Source organism: Dichotomopilus funicola (assembly GCF_033296635.1).
Source record: "Dichotomopilus funicola strain CBS 141.50 unplaced genomic scaffold C8A04scaffold_43, whole genome shotgun sequence".
Taxonomy (NCBI): Eukaryota; Fungi; Ascomycota; class Sordariomycetes; order Sordariales; family Chaetomiaceae; genus Dichotomopilus; species Dichotomopilus funicola.
The window spans coordinates 1-13,578 of NW_026944064.1; the positions used below are offsets into that span (position 1 = coordinate 1).

The window sequence follows — 13,578 nt, forward strand, 5'->3', positions numbered from 1 at the left end:
TAGGGGAAACTGATCCACTCGCTTATATGATCCACTCGCTTATAATATACGTTATCGTATTTACACACTGGCCACTTTTGGATCTCGTGAACAATGTTTCAAATCACCACCTTGTCTCTGACCCGCGGCCGGTATTTTGACTCTAGTTTCTATCCAGTACTGAGGCTATCTCGAGTTATTGTAATGTTTGTAGTCCCAACCACCAAGATCGTCGTACTAGTCATTTTTCCAAGCCCAACCCAAAAAATCGATGATGACGCATAGATGACTAGGAATAAGGAAACAAATCAGCGGATTGAAATTCCGGTCTCGGCTTACTTCAATAAGTCTAAGTGATGACAATGAAAAACGAACAAAAGCTCGCCACGGAACCCTATCCCCATCCGGAGGGATAGTGGTCGGTGGTTACGAAAAGCCCGCGGGGGGCTTTTACTTCGCTGGTCCCGGGAATCGAACCCGGGGCCACTTCGATTTACGACGGTAGTGGCGGGGCCAGACCTACTCCCAATGCCGCTGAGCCAATCCACCGGTGTGTTTGGCTCTTAGGAGGGTCGGTGGCAGGAACTCCGCGGGAGGGGGTTATATGGGGGGATTGTGGATGTTTCCAGGAAGGAACGGAAAGTGAGTTGGGATGGAAGGCACCGGGGCGGGTGAAACTCAGAATCCGTCACCCGTGGTTGCCGATGAAATATTGCTTTAACGGCCAAGATGGACTCCGCATCCTACATTTGCACTGACTGCGAGGGACGGGCTGTCAAGGTCCTTGCCATGTAAATCCGCACTTCTTTGGCAACGAAAAGAATAGCATATTGATTACCCAAACACTCGCCCGCTTTCGAGGCATAAGATCCAAGGCCAGCCTATCGAAACCAAAACATAGCACCGGGCCCTAAATAAAGTAACACAAAATACAACCTCCAACACCAGGTCCGCCTCCCAGCCGACGACATTACTCCGGAACTGACGGCTCCGGCCCTCGCCGCGGCCAAGTCGACGATGATGCCAGCTTCTGTTCTCTATACCGTGCCTGTTCCGCCCGACCTTGGGCGTCCAATGGCTCAATCCTCGCGCGCTCATAACCTCTCGGATTCCCGGCCGGATGATAAATCACGCCCATGACCTGCCCATCCTTATTGGTGACCGCCCGGAGCGCCCCCGGATCGTTCGGCGGCTCATAGTCCAGATCACCTAAGTGCTCGTGGTTGGCCTGCGTGGCTTGCATGGTCTCCTGCAGTGTGGCCGGCGGCTCGGCGAAGTTGAAGGTGTTCTTCAGGGGCTGCGGCTGCCCCATGGTCTTGACGGGGTACTCGTACAGCCTGCCATCACGCGGGTCGCGCGGGTCCTGCCCGGGGCGGCCGGACTCAAAGCCACTGAAGTTGTGACGGCGGTTGTCGCGTGGGCCTTCCTGGTTGCGGTAGTGTTTGGGGAACCTGCCTTCTCGTAGGCGGTTGGCGGGTGCATCGGGAGCTTGGCCAACCATTTGGTTGACGCGCTCCATTTGGAGATTGCCGCGGGGAGTGTTGTATTGCTATATTTCAGGGGGTACAAGGTTAGTGTGTGTTGACTGAGGTCATAATCACAGAGAGGAAACAGAAAGGGGTAAAATCGAGCTTACAAATCCAGCAGGTGTGTTCGCCGAGTTGACTTTGTCGTTGGGTACTCGTGGCCGAGGAACATCAGCAGCCAGGCGTGGCCCTTCAGTGCCAGAGATATCTCCCGGGTTTAGTTCAAGCTTGGAGTCGCCGCAGCCCATCGTGTAGGATTGAGTGGTCGAAAGTGAGGTAATGTATTGCGTGAAGTAGAAGATACGCAGTTAGATGGGATCTTGTTCAGCTCAGATTCCAAAAATCAGGCCTTCTCACGGATACACTCGGAGATCACAGGCAGTGAGAGGCAAGTCAGGTCTGGGAGTAGGGACAAGCGTGTGCCAGTTGACCAGGCATGATCTGAAAGAATAGGGAAGCCGATCCCCTTTATCAATCTTCCTGACCAAACACGAGGTTCGACTTGGCCGTTACTATGGTTGCTTCTCTTGAGCACTTCATCACTGGTGGGCCGCAATATCTGGGCTGGCCCTCTACCTCACACCTACCGCCTACCTACCACACAGTAAGGCGCATTGGTTTCAGACAGCCGCCTCGCTGAGAGATGGAGCTATAATGGAACCTCAATCACAACGGGACACCAGAAAAGCCAGGACTTTCCACTAGTATTGGTCCTCGCGTTACGGCTCCGGCCCAACAGCGATTGACGGGTTGCATCTTGCGGCCGTCAGTAGCACAGTGCGGGCGTTAAACGAAAGAACGACTTTGAGAATTCCAAGCCTAGACCCAGCGCCTACAACCATGCCATCTCCTGAAATAGCCGTAGTGCGGCTAGGTTCAACGCGATTCATAGCATGTTCCTTATTTTTAGAGACGCGGTTGACTACTTTTCCGAGGGCCGAATACCTCGACCGACCATCTCAATGGAACCTTGGGGCCACCCAAACCGCCGGGCTACAAGATCAAGGCGTGAGGCGCGTCGGAACAACGGCCAATATGCATGAACTCATGCAATGTAACCTCAACGGTCATGTTCCTGGAATCCTACCACCGTTCCAAAATGATGTGACTGGCCTTCAAGTGTGGCCTGGCCTGGCTTGCTTCGTCTCAGTCTAGGCGCGTAGCCGCTTGGGGGCGGAGACTTTCATCAATTCATGGTGCAGACCTTGTATCCAGCGGCTAATTACCCGCCGTGATGGTCTGCCACACCTTTTGGAGTTTAGTTCTAGCCCCACTCGTGTGGGACTGTAGCAGTGCAGAACCAACTGCAGAAGTACTCACCAGGTTCAGCCAATCAGAGGTACCCCCCTATACTTGGTGTGCTCCTCGTTTCCCAAATGAAAGATGGTTCACCAACAGCAAAGCCTCCCTTGGTTGCCGAGTTACTATTTCTGCCCTTTCCTGCTTACAGATCCGATCAATGGAAAAGCATCTTGCAATTCATTCAAAAGTAGAGACTTTATTCTCAAAATTCCACCATCGCCACACGGGTCCTTCGCTCTCCGGACACACTTCCCGTTTGCTTTCTTACTACATTGACATATTGTTCCAAAACTGCTTCACTTTACACGCACGACTAATTGAACACTAGACATGGCAACCCTCGACCTCCTTCCCGATGAAAAAATCTACGACGAGGGGGATGAGGTGCTCCCTGGTCTGCGCCCCCATTTGGACGCGATCCTGAGCAGCCCCGAAGGGGAGGACATTGTGTTCAAGATCGCCGCCATGCTCAAGGAGTATCTCCTCCCCGAATTGTGTGGATACGACAAGGGCAGCAGCCCAACCTCCGCCGAAATGGCCCTGCGCTTCGACAACCTGTATGAGGAGGTATACCTACCCCTATACAACGGGTTCCGCGGCAAACACAAGGGCTGGACGGGGTACCTGTGCCTGTTTTACAGTGAGGTGTTTGAGGCCGCGTTCCGGGCTCCATACGACGATCCGGCGCAAACGAAGGTCGTCGAGCTACTTCAGGCGCTCCGAGATCTGCCTGGCCGGACTGCCAAGGTGTTTTTGGTACGTTTTTCTTCGATATTCTAGCTATGACATCAAACCGCAGTGCCTTGGGCGCTTGCATTGCGGTTTCGCCCAGCATAGTGCTAACAATACCCTGTAGGCTTCCGAGTTCTCATGGGTCGACTCGGAGATCTGGAGCAACGAGATTTTGTTTGGTTGGGAGCTCTCTCACGCCATGCCGTATACAGGTGAGCTTACCATACCCCTTTGCCGCTCCTTTCCTTACTTTCTTTCTGGAGTTTTCTCTTTCCTTTCTTTTTCCTTTACAGAACGCTAACCCTCCTCCAGAACCCCACGTAGAATCCTACACCCTCACCGACGAGCTCAACCTGCTTGACTTCAACGCCGCCTGCGCCCGCTGGGTCAGCGCAGCCGCCTTGAGCGCCCGCTGCACCAGCGCCGGCTTCAACAACTTGTATATCCACTGTTTCCCCCGCATCGGCTACGTGCTCACCCTGGGTCTGGAGCCCGGGTTCCCGTCCCACCAGCCCACCAAGCTCGACTGCTACGTCATGGCCGCCGCACAGTACATCCTGCTGGCCGGCGCGACCATTGATGAGAACTGCGTGCGCAACCAGCTGCCGTTTCATCGGATGCATCGCTGGAAGCGGTGGGCGGATGGCAATGGGCCGAACATGTGGCGACTGTGGGGTGATCGGTTCGCCGAGATTGCGCAGGCGTTGGATGATGGGGTCGTGGAGGAGGAGCAGTTGGGGTTCCGACTGTTTGAGCAGAATCGGGCTGCGTTGAGGGAGATGGTTGGGCAGGCGAGGGAGAGGATGGTGGAGTTGGAGCCGGCGTTGTTTGAGGAGGGGGTTGCTCAGATAGAGAAGGGGGAGGAGGCAGAGACGACTGAGAAAGTAGAGGCAACTGGGGATGCGGAGAATGGGGAGAAGACCGAGGAGAAGGGGGTTAATGAAACAGGCAATCCGGAGAAAGAGAAGACGGAGAAGGAAAAGAAGGTGGAGGGGAAACTCTAGGCACACACACCGCAGATCTTGGGACCATATTGTACGATTTACACAGAGTTGCGTCTATTCCACCACTGTTTAGCCTCGTTATCTATTTGCCCATTTTCAATCCCACCATCCTGCTTAAATCCACATCTACTCCCACCCCTCATCAATCTCCGTCAACGCCGCATACCCCTTCTCCCCCTTCAACACCGCCGTATCCACAATCAACACCACAATCGCCCGCATCGGCTCCGTCATGCTCGCATTATCCGACACGGTATGATGGCAACCGGGCAACTCCACAAACTTCTCACCAGGCTTGTACACCTTGGGTGGGTTCCCATTCATCCCGCTGAGGAACTCGCCCTCGAGGACATAAGCGACCGCCTGCGCACCCGCGTGCCTGTGCGGCGGGCTCCAGCCACCGGGCGCGTAGCGGAGGTCGAGGCCGACGATGGACTTGCCAGGGGCGTTGGCGAGTTCGTAGTCGTAGAGGATGGCGATTTCTTCGCGGGGACGGCCGGCGTATTTACTGCGGGGTATGTTAGTGAAAGGGTTGTTTTCTAATTACCACGGTACTCTTGAGGGATGATCAAGTGGGCGGGAGAATGGAAGACGTCACGTACGCCTTGGCGGCCTGGATCTCTTCGGGGGTAGACATGTTGGCGTGACGTAAAGCGGTTCTGCGTTGATGGAATACGTAGAAGCAGGTGATTGAAATTGGTGATGGTGGGATGCTAAAATGAACTGGCTAGTCGACCGGTATTTATCGTCTTTCCCCTCACCTGTTGTGGATGACAAAGGTTCGAAGTTAGTCGCATCTATTCAATGCCGAGCTCCGAACGTCCACGGGTCTTAACGCATCATCAACAGGCATCTATCTGCAGTGCGCACCCCACTCAGGCATCAAATTCACAGCCCGAGCATAGCGAACGAACCCGAGTTGAGTTTAATCATCTCTTTCTAAGACGTAAGTTCCTACTCATCCGGTATGCAGGTTACTGTAGGTATGTCCTTTGCTGAATAAGACCCCGCCCTCGGGCCGCGCGTAGCCCAGCGTAGCCCATGCTCTCTTTCCTAAAACGGTATCCGATCCAGCTTTTCATTTGTCGGAGCCATCGGACGACCCTTTCCTTGCCGTCCGCTTCCGTGTCGTACCATCTCGCGCCGGACCCGCCTTTCGGAGTTCCAGGCTATGCCGAGTTCCGACCCGAGCGCCGTCGGGTCCATATGTCCTCCTCGTCAATCATAAATACCTGACGTTCTAGCGATGGAATGCGCGTAGAGCGCCATGCCCCAGTTCTAGTCCGAGGAACCGAAAACCCAAATGAATGAAACTGGGGTACCAAGGGAAGCCGGGGAAACCCAAAATGAGCCGGGTGAAAGGGGATAGAAAGATAACTAAAAAGATAATAAATATCTGTAAGAGCTGAAAAATGAAAAAAAAAAAAAAGAAGAAAATAAATAATAAAAATAAATAAACTGGGTATATCGCATGTACGTGAGAAAAACCAGGAGAAAATGGAAAATAAAAATGACGCTCAGACACCGCCAACAAAAACAAACTCCTGCGACTCCAAAATCGACAAGTGCTCCCTCGCCAAATGGTTGAAACTCTGCATCTTCCGCAACGCGTCCATGCAGATTTCGAGCTCACCGTCCAGCGCTGACTCGGTCTCGGCATCTAAGCCCTGGCTGGGATGGTACGAGTACCGTTCACCGACGCGGCGTTTACGGTCAGCAGCGAGGTGTGACGCCCCGAGCGACACCGCCAGAGGCATGAATATGTGGGCCTGTCATTGGATCCTTGCATTAGCCTCGTGGTTCGTATGGTGACAGCTCACACGATTGACAGAGGGGCACCCTTTGGTGGGGGTGTGTCTGTGATGTTTCGCCCAACAGAGTTCTTGTGTCAGTTGGGGAAGATGTCTCACCTTGAAATACCCAATGTGCTCGTGCGCCTTGGTCATTCTCGCAATCTCCCGCGCCGCCCGCATTGCCCGATTCTGATACTCAACTAGTGTCGGCCGGCAGTTCCCGTCTATTCCCGTCGACTCGGCGATTTGACAGAGTGAAATGGTCGTTGCGTGGGCAATCATGAAGGCGAAAAAGACCATCGGGTCTGCCATAGCCGAAACAACAGGGGTATTGATCGACAGAGAGTCGAGAGTCCGCGTCAACATGCTGTCGAGCCATTCGTGGCGGAGCCAAAAGTCAAGTGACTGGTTCCCAAGCGCCCGTTCTACATCAGCCGCTTGACTGTGGGCAAGCGGACGAGCACAAACTGTAACCACGATAGCGGCTTCAGCGAGTGGAGAAAGAAAGTTGTGTTCTCCTGACGCGATAGCCTCTGGCAAAAAGCAGCCCGGTATGGGATGACCGCTTTGAAAGGCCAGCTCCGGGGAGGGTAGCCGGGTACACACCTAGTATCACGCCACCGTGGGTTAGTAACCGGTTCGGAATCACCACGTGGGATCCATGAGAATCATCCACGCGAGCGACGAAAAAGCAAAACTGACGGGAGTTGACGTACCACTTCCTCGGCCAGAGTCAGAGGCCCACGGCTCTTCATTGATATTAACCGGTCCAGACAATACGCCACCCAGAACGTCCTCCTCTTTTCCTCCTTGACCACAGGATCCTCTTCCTCCGTCGGGTTGGATGGGCTGTCGACCTCGTGTAGCCGCGCTAGCTGAACGAGCCGGAACGCTCTCCCGGCGCTGATTGAAGCGCGACGATAGCTGGCGCGCGCTAGTTCGTAAAACGCCACAAGAAGCCAGGCTTGTATCTGCTCAATCCGCACTGGCTGCAGATCGTCATCGGCCAAATCAAGAGCTTCGAGCATCTGTCGCGTCTCCTTGTACAGCGGCTCGCGGGAGCTTTCAAACTGAGACGACATCGCCATGGCTAGGGTCCACATGGCGTACTGGAGGCTGAGCATGTAGGTGGGCCGGTCCAAGGGGGGCGTTTGGCGCGCCCTCGCAAAGTATCGAGACTGGTTGAATATTGGGACATTGGGATGGACTCTGTCAAAGTACAGCTGATCGCTATTGGCAGGTGACGTGTCGTTAGCGCGATGAGACCGAAACATACGACTCGTGGCATGTCTGAAACTGAGATAAAATGAGATCTTTCCTACAGGTCTGCCCGCATCAAGTCATCAACGAATGTGCCTGCTACTGGTGATGGAGGGGTCGGCGGAAACTTGAATGTCGAGAAGCTGAGAGGCGCGGAGGTCGGGGTTAATGGAGGAACCTTGACGTGCATCTCACTGTCCCAGCCCATCGGATTCTGACATGGTGATACTAGTGGCGGGGAGCCTCCTTCTGATCCCGATGTGGTCGCTCGGTTGTCCGCTGTTGTTGTCGCCAGGGTCGAGTCGTCTGTCAGAAGCGTCAAGGCTTCGACGCCGTGATCGAGACTGAGGCGTCGCTCTAATGCGACTGTCGCGCGGGGTTTTATGTTAGTGCCTGAACTTACTCCAAATGCGCACCGAGGGTTGTCGGGATTTAGCGTGATGGAGGAGTGAGCGGCTCACCTATTCGACTACGAAGCGCCTTCAAGTCACCTTTCTTCGGCCCTCTAGCTAGTCTGTTGTTGTTGACCTCACACACGATACCGGCGTCGGCGCAGGTCCCGCACTGTGGGCGCTGTCGGTCGCCTAAAGGTTGAGGTTTTCAAGTCAGCGTCAAAAATCTGACGAACAGCAACGCGCGCCAACCCTTTTGGTGAGCGCCATCCGCCGTCTCAACACGTAGGATCGCTGCCGTCTCGTGCGCCTTTCATCTGTTTCTGTAATGCCAGTTGGAGTGATGCTTACATCGCAACTTGCGCTTGCGACACTCTTCGCACGCCGAGCCGGGCAACTGTCTGGGCTGACCGGAGCCGCCAACCCCAGCGTGACTGCTTGCTGTTCGCCTGTGGCCGGCCATGAAGAGCCCCGAGATGGCGATGGTCGGTCGATGATTCGGACACTTGAAACTTGACACTTTTTCCGTGGATGAGTTTTAGACACAAGTGCGGGAGGGACGGACCGGGTCTGGATTGCGCGAACCTTGCAGGGTTCGCCAGACTATAAATCTGGCATGAGGGGATCTGCTCCCTGTCCTCGTTCTGCAGGGTTTCGGGGACAAGCCCACGGGTTAAGCACGTCAGGTTTCCGCCGGGCGGCGCCGCAGGTTTCCTTCCCTGTTCGGTTTGATTTCGGGTTGTGTGGCCAACAGCTGGGGCGAGGCGAAAGGTGGCTGGCATTCCGCATTTTGGCAAACCCGGGGCAATTTTCTGCGGGTCTTGAGGGTTAAGTTTTTGGGGGGGGGGGGGGGGGGAGGATGGAACATGGGTAACCAGGACATGGGGGAACACACGCGAACACCCACGACCATCCCTGGTACTTCGTACCCCTCGTTGTCTCTCATGGTCAGCATCATGGCTTTTCGGCGTTCTGGGCCAGAGAATCGCCCCTCCCCCGATCGAACCTCCCCCTCCAGAGCATCCAGTGCAGAGTACCCTTTCTCCCGGCTATGCCATGAGCCGTTCGTGGTTCCCAATCCCAGTGCTGCCCCGGCCCATCGGACCCATCCCGTCATCCGCATCGATCTGCTCGGGCTCCACATGAGAACCACAAGTCAACATGGACATGGTGGGACCATGAGACGACCGGCAGTTCCGGCGGTCCTTGGAAGTGGTGGGGAGGTAAGTGCTGAGCATGCTGGTTGAGCCGTGACACCTGCCGTTGTGACGCGCCGGAGGAGATTCTGCTGACGGCGAGGAACCCGGCATGATGCGCTGCGATCGCCATGCTCAGTCCACTCACGATTTCGCCAAATTTGAATCGTTTCCAAAAATCTCCGGAGCAGCCACGCTCAACATGGTACCTGCCCTTGGCTCTTCAAGGGGCAGCCTCAGGTTGTTCCTGCCTCAAATAATTACCTTGCGGACGAACCGTCGCCTGATGCAACGAAAAATGGCTCTCGCGGGTCCCTTCTTTCCTCGTTCGGTTTGCAACTGCCTGAGGCTCCTTCCTGCATGTTGGCTCTGCCCTCGCGTTCTCGGGATAGGAAAGGAAGTCGTGGTGCAATGCCCGACCCAAACTGGTTGAACCTGGCCCATGCTCGCCCCACGCTCCCATTGTTAGCGGCCGATCGGCAACCGGGATTGATCCGGACAAATCCTTGATCCTGGTACATCCCAAAGCGGGAAGCTCGATTGCGCACTCGAATGCTGTCTCGACGACCCCGTTCTTCGCCCAAGCTGGCCAAAAGGCAAACCACCACCCACAATCGGATATCTTTTCCCCCCCGGGCTACCGCATTCAGCTTTCTGCTGTCGTGATACAAGACCTGTTCTGCACAGCATTGCCAAAACTGGAGGGTCTCCATCAGACGAGCCACGAACTGCTCTTGAGACCAGCTTGGTGGCTTGCTTGGCTGACCCACCCAATCTATCTTGCATGCTTAGAGGAACCTAGCTCCACACTTGGCTGGAAGGTGCCTCCCGCACCCGTCCGTCTGGTCCTGCGCCGGCGCCCATAACGAGACAGAAAACGCCCAGGCGGGCCGTGCAATTGACGGTGGCTGCAACCATTGGCTGCAGGTACACTGCCAACCCAATCTGAGCCAATGTCCAACACGTAACACGCAAGACAGAAAACGTCGCATGATGCTGCCCGTTAGGGGAAACTTTTCTCTTTCTTGACTATTTCTATGAACAACCCAAGGCAAAACACCCAACCAAGGATGCCGGGCTGAAGGCCGAGCCCCGCGCCCTGTCCGTTTCTCAACGTAACTGACCGGCGTGGACAGCGACCGTCCAGCGGACGACCTCGGTCATGCCCCGGTCCATAAGTCGCCGTTGCCGATCCCCTGCAAATAACGCCAGGCCCCCTTCACCGCCATGGATGGATTGAGGGGAAACCCCTTGCAGTTCAGAGGGCTTACCAGGACACCCTCACTCCCACAATGTTGCTCGCCATGATAAACAATTTCCACCCACGCGGCAATCCATCAAGAATCCACTCGCTGAAGAACGCATCGTGGCAAAAGAACAGCTGAAGAGATGAAGACTCTACAAATAGTATGACGGCTCGGAAATACGACGCCGCAAAAGAGCCGCGCCCCGCAAGCCGGCGTTGCCCGCGTTATCTTCCGTAATTCACATTCACGTTATCGCCTCGCTTGCTCTGCCTCGTCAGCCAGCAGATTCCCTCTCCTCACACCACACAGAGATGGTACATCGACCCAAACTTTGGCCACGCACTGGACCGAGGGGAGCCACGCTCTCACGCCCCAGGCGACTCCTTCCTCTTTCCCCGTGCAGCGCGCCTGCAGTTGGGTTGGTGGGTTCATGCACCTTGCTGCAGAAAAAAAATGCGCCGATCTTTCCTTCCAACTTTTTGCGTGTCGCAACTAATTGCGCGGAGGAATCCCGCCCACGCTGGGTCACACAAGCTGCTGAATCGCCCTCCCACTCGGTAAGCACAGCAGCCACATAGCCGTTTTGATCGTGATTAGAGTTGGCGCGCGTCGTTGGAATTCTCTGGTCGGTCCAATCCGCTGTCCCAGAATCGAAACCGGGCGGGATGGACCATGGGGGCTAAAACAGCCTGGAGAACCGACCATTTCCCGCCCGACGCCACTTCTGCCCTTCTCCGCCATCGGACAAGCCACAGTTCTCCCGAGTCCATAATATTTTGCTTACGACGAGGCAAAAAAACATCTCCTTCCTCCACCGAGCACCGAGGATGTTGGTTGACCTGCAGCAACCGGCCCCGCCTTCCTCAGGGGTATGCATCAGGGCCTGCATTCTCAAAAGCGACGCTATTCGGGCGTCCAACTCACAAGGTAGTATTCGGTACGGCCATGCCTGGTGATTCGTTCGCAAAAACCACGAAGCAGGACAGACGGGGGGTTGAAGCCGTTGAGCTAGGGTTTTCTCGGGAACCTGGCCCTGAAGTGTCCTCATCAAATCGCCAACGGCGACTTTCTTCCAACTGCTTTGAAAAAACCCCTCCTTGGCCTCTCTGCCACCGCTCACCGCATCTTCCGCCCTCCTTGCCTTTGCATGGCGAGATTGATTTTCTGCGCGTTGAAGGGGCCAAGGTGGGATTGTCAAGTCCCAACTGGCCGCGGCGGCCCACTAGGGAAACGAGCACATGAAAGAAAACCGCTCGGTCGGTCCCCGTGTTACATCGGCAAAAACGCCAGCCCCGCCAACTGTTAGGTTCGCTGTCTTCGAGAAACTGGAAGGTCAAGTGACACGATACACGACAGCAAGCAAAAGTTCTTTGCTTCGACTGGGCGGAGACTGTCGTGTTACCTGCTGTCAACTCTCCTCGCCGGTTTGAGCCGACGTCAGCTCAGTTAATTATTGAAAACAAAAAAACGCAACAGATTTGGGAACCGAAGGATGACTCAGCGGGCACGCACCCTGACTGTTATTTTGATATCAATGGTGTGGAATGACAGCCTTGGGTTGTACATGCACCACTACGTAGGTCTCAGTTTGACCATTTTTGAGGCTACTAATAGTATGCACCTGACGTTCTGCAGCGAGTTTCAGTCGAAAGAGTTAACCCCAGTGGATACAGATAGAGGCAAACATATGCAAAAGCCTCGGGTGTGTGCCCGGCTAACATTCATCCAGTGGGGGTGCGAAGATTCTGAATCTTTGTTTCACCCCACAACTCCAATGGCCGTGATGCTGTTCTTAGCGGCCCCGAAAGGTTCTTGTCGTCTTCTTGGGGGTGTTGTTCCGATGACCTCGACCTCCGCTTCATTCTTGTTTGAGGGTGAGATGAGTAGCCATGTAGAGAGTTTTCCGGCCCTCTCGCTCGAAATGACCATGCTTGCGACAGAGATGGCGAAACAGGTCCGAAGAATTACTTGTAAAATGGAGACGACGTGAGGCCGCGGAGATGGTCGCTGCATGAGCCACTCTTCATCGGTTTCTGAGAAGTTCCGCGGAAACCCGCGGCTTGACGAAGGTACCTTCTTGAGGTCACATCTCCAGGGAATTGGGTACTATATCGATCACCTAGCCCGAACCTGTGGCTAGCGTTATGATGTCTACCTATCTCTTGGTCCTCGTTCATTGTCTACAGGTCTGCAAAATCAAACTAAAATCATGCTTCCACTTATCCTAGGTCAAGGATACATCATTTCTTCCTAGTATACTTGGTGATTGCGGATACAAACCCTCACTCGCGGGATTCCGCATTCAGTGATAGCCGTGCCAACCCCTTTTACTGATCCACCCGACTCCCCTAAAAGTCTCGAACCTCCGTCATACGCTATCACTTGGGAATCGTAGGGAATTCGGCGGCGACTCAAAGGAGGTATGCGAAGAGTCCGGCATCCAGCGAACGGAGGGCTGGGGGGAATGTTTGCTAAAGTATAGTGAGACAGCCAGCTACGTTTGGAGCTCCATTACGAATTCAATACCTCGCACGGAAGTTAACCCTAATGGTGGCCCGGCGACTCCGGAAGACGTTGCATAGCCTGGTTCCTGCCTTGAACAATGTGGTGGCTGCTACTTATTGAGAGGTACATGTGAGAGGGATTTGATGGTGTTGAGGGTACAGAAGACTGGCCTCTAGCTTGCGGTGGAAAGTACAAGGTCGGTAGTGTAGGGTTAAAGCGGGACTGAGACGTCCAACATCAACTGATCATTGAACAATTCAAGGGGTCACATACATGTTCCTGACTCTTCCTTAGCCCCCGTTGTTGTCGCTGGAGTATTTTGGCGCAGTCAGTCTTCATGGCACGAGGGCTACGTCCTCTTTGAGTGTATTAACTACCTAAATACCTATGTCTTGGTTGAGGTTTGACACTTCGTCCATGGAATCTGACTGTTTTCTACGCGAATACCAACATTGACATAACCTCCCTCTTATCCACCACAACCTATCGTAAGTCTTACGTCAAATTAACGCAGAAACAAGAGTTGCGCCACTGACTTCATCCGAATCCGTCACAATTCCACGGAACAAATTTCCAGAAAAAGACACCGAATTCTCAATCCCGTTCTACCCCTTCATAGCTGAAAAGAAGAGAAAAGTACCA

The 13,578-nt window shown here is 54.4% G+C and overlaps 4 protein-coding genes across 4 annotated transcripts; 1 reads left to right on the forward strand and 3 right to left on the reverse strand.

The window, feature by feature from the left end:
- Window positions 1-949: 949 nt before the first annotated feature.
- Window positions 950-1,753, reverse strand: C8A04DRAFT_29786 (uncharacterized protein; the record flags this gene model as incomplete). Its single annotated transcript, XM_062781131.1, has 2 exons — window positions 950-1,528; window positions 1,616-1,753. 2 exons carry the CDS (start codon window positions 1,751-1,753, stop codon window positions 950-952), a joined length of 717 nt encoding a protein of 238 aa, XP_062635884.1.
- Window positions 1,754-3,137: 1,384 nt separating this feature from the next.
- C8A04DRAFT_13138 (uncharacterized protein) lies at window positions 3,138-4,543 on the forward strand (the record flags this gene model as incomplete). The annotated part of the gene is made up of 3 exons (XM_062777600.1): window positions 3,138-3,563; window positions 3,664-3,801; window positions 3,887-4,543. The coding sequence occupies 3 exons, from the start codon at window positions 3,138-3,140 to the stop codon at window positions 4,541-4,543; spliced, it is 1,221 nt and encodes a 406-aa protein (XP_062635885.1).
- A 126-nt stretch (window positions 4,544-4,669) lies between these two features.
- On the reverse strand, window positions 4,670-5,180 carry C8A04DRAFT_38180 (uncharacterized protein; the record flags this gene model as incomplete). The annotated part of the gene is made up of 2 exons (XM_062784145.1): window positions 4,670-5,051; window positions 5,146-5,180. The coding sequence occupies 2 exons, from the start codon at window positions 5,178-5,180 to the stop codon at window positions 4,670-4,672; spliced, it is 417 nt and encodes a 138-aa protein (XP_062635886.1).
- An 880-nt stretch (window positions 5,181-6,060) lies between these two features.
- C8A04DRAFT_38181 (fungal-specific transcription factor domain-containing protein) lies at window positions 6,061-8,451 on the reverse strand (the record flags this gene model as incomplete). The annotated part of the gene is made up of 6 exons (XM_062784146.1): window positions 6,061-6,312; window positions 6,454-6,942; window positions 7,053-7,566; window positions 7,659-7,989; window positions 8,058-8,180; window positions 8,340-8,451. The coding sequence occupies 6 exons, from the start codon at window positions 8,449-8,451 to the stop codon at window positions 6,061-6,063; spliced, it is 1,821 nt and encodes a 606-aa protein (XP_062635887.1).
- Between the last annotated feature and the right edge of the window lie 5,127 nt (window positions 8,452-13,578).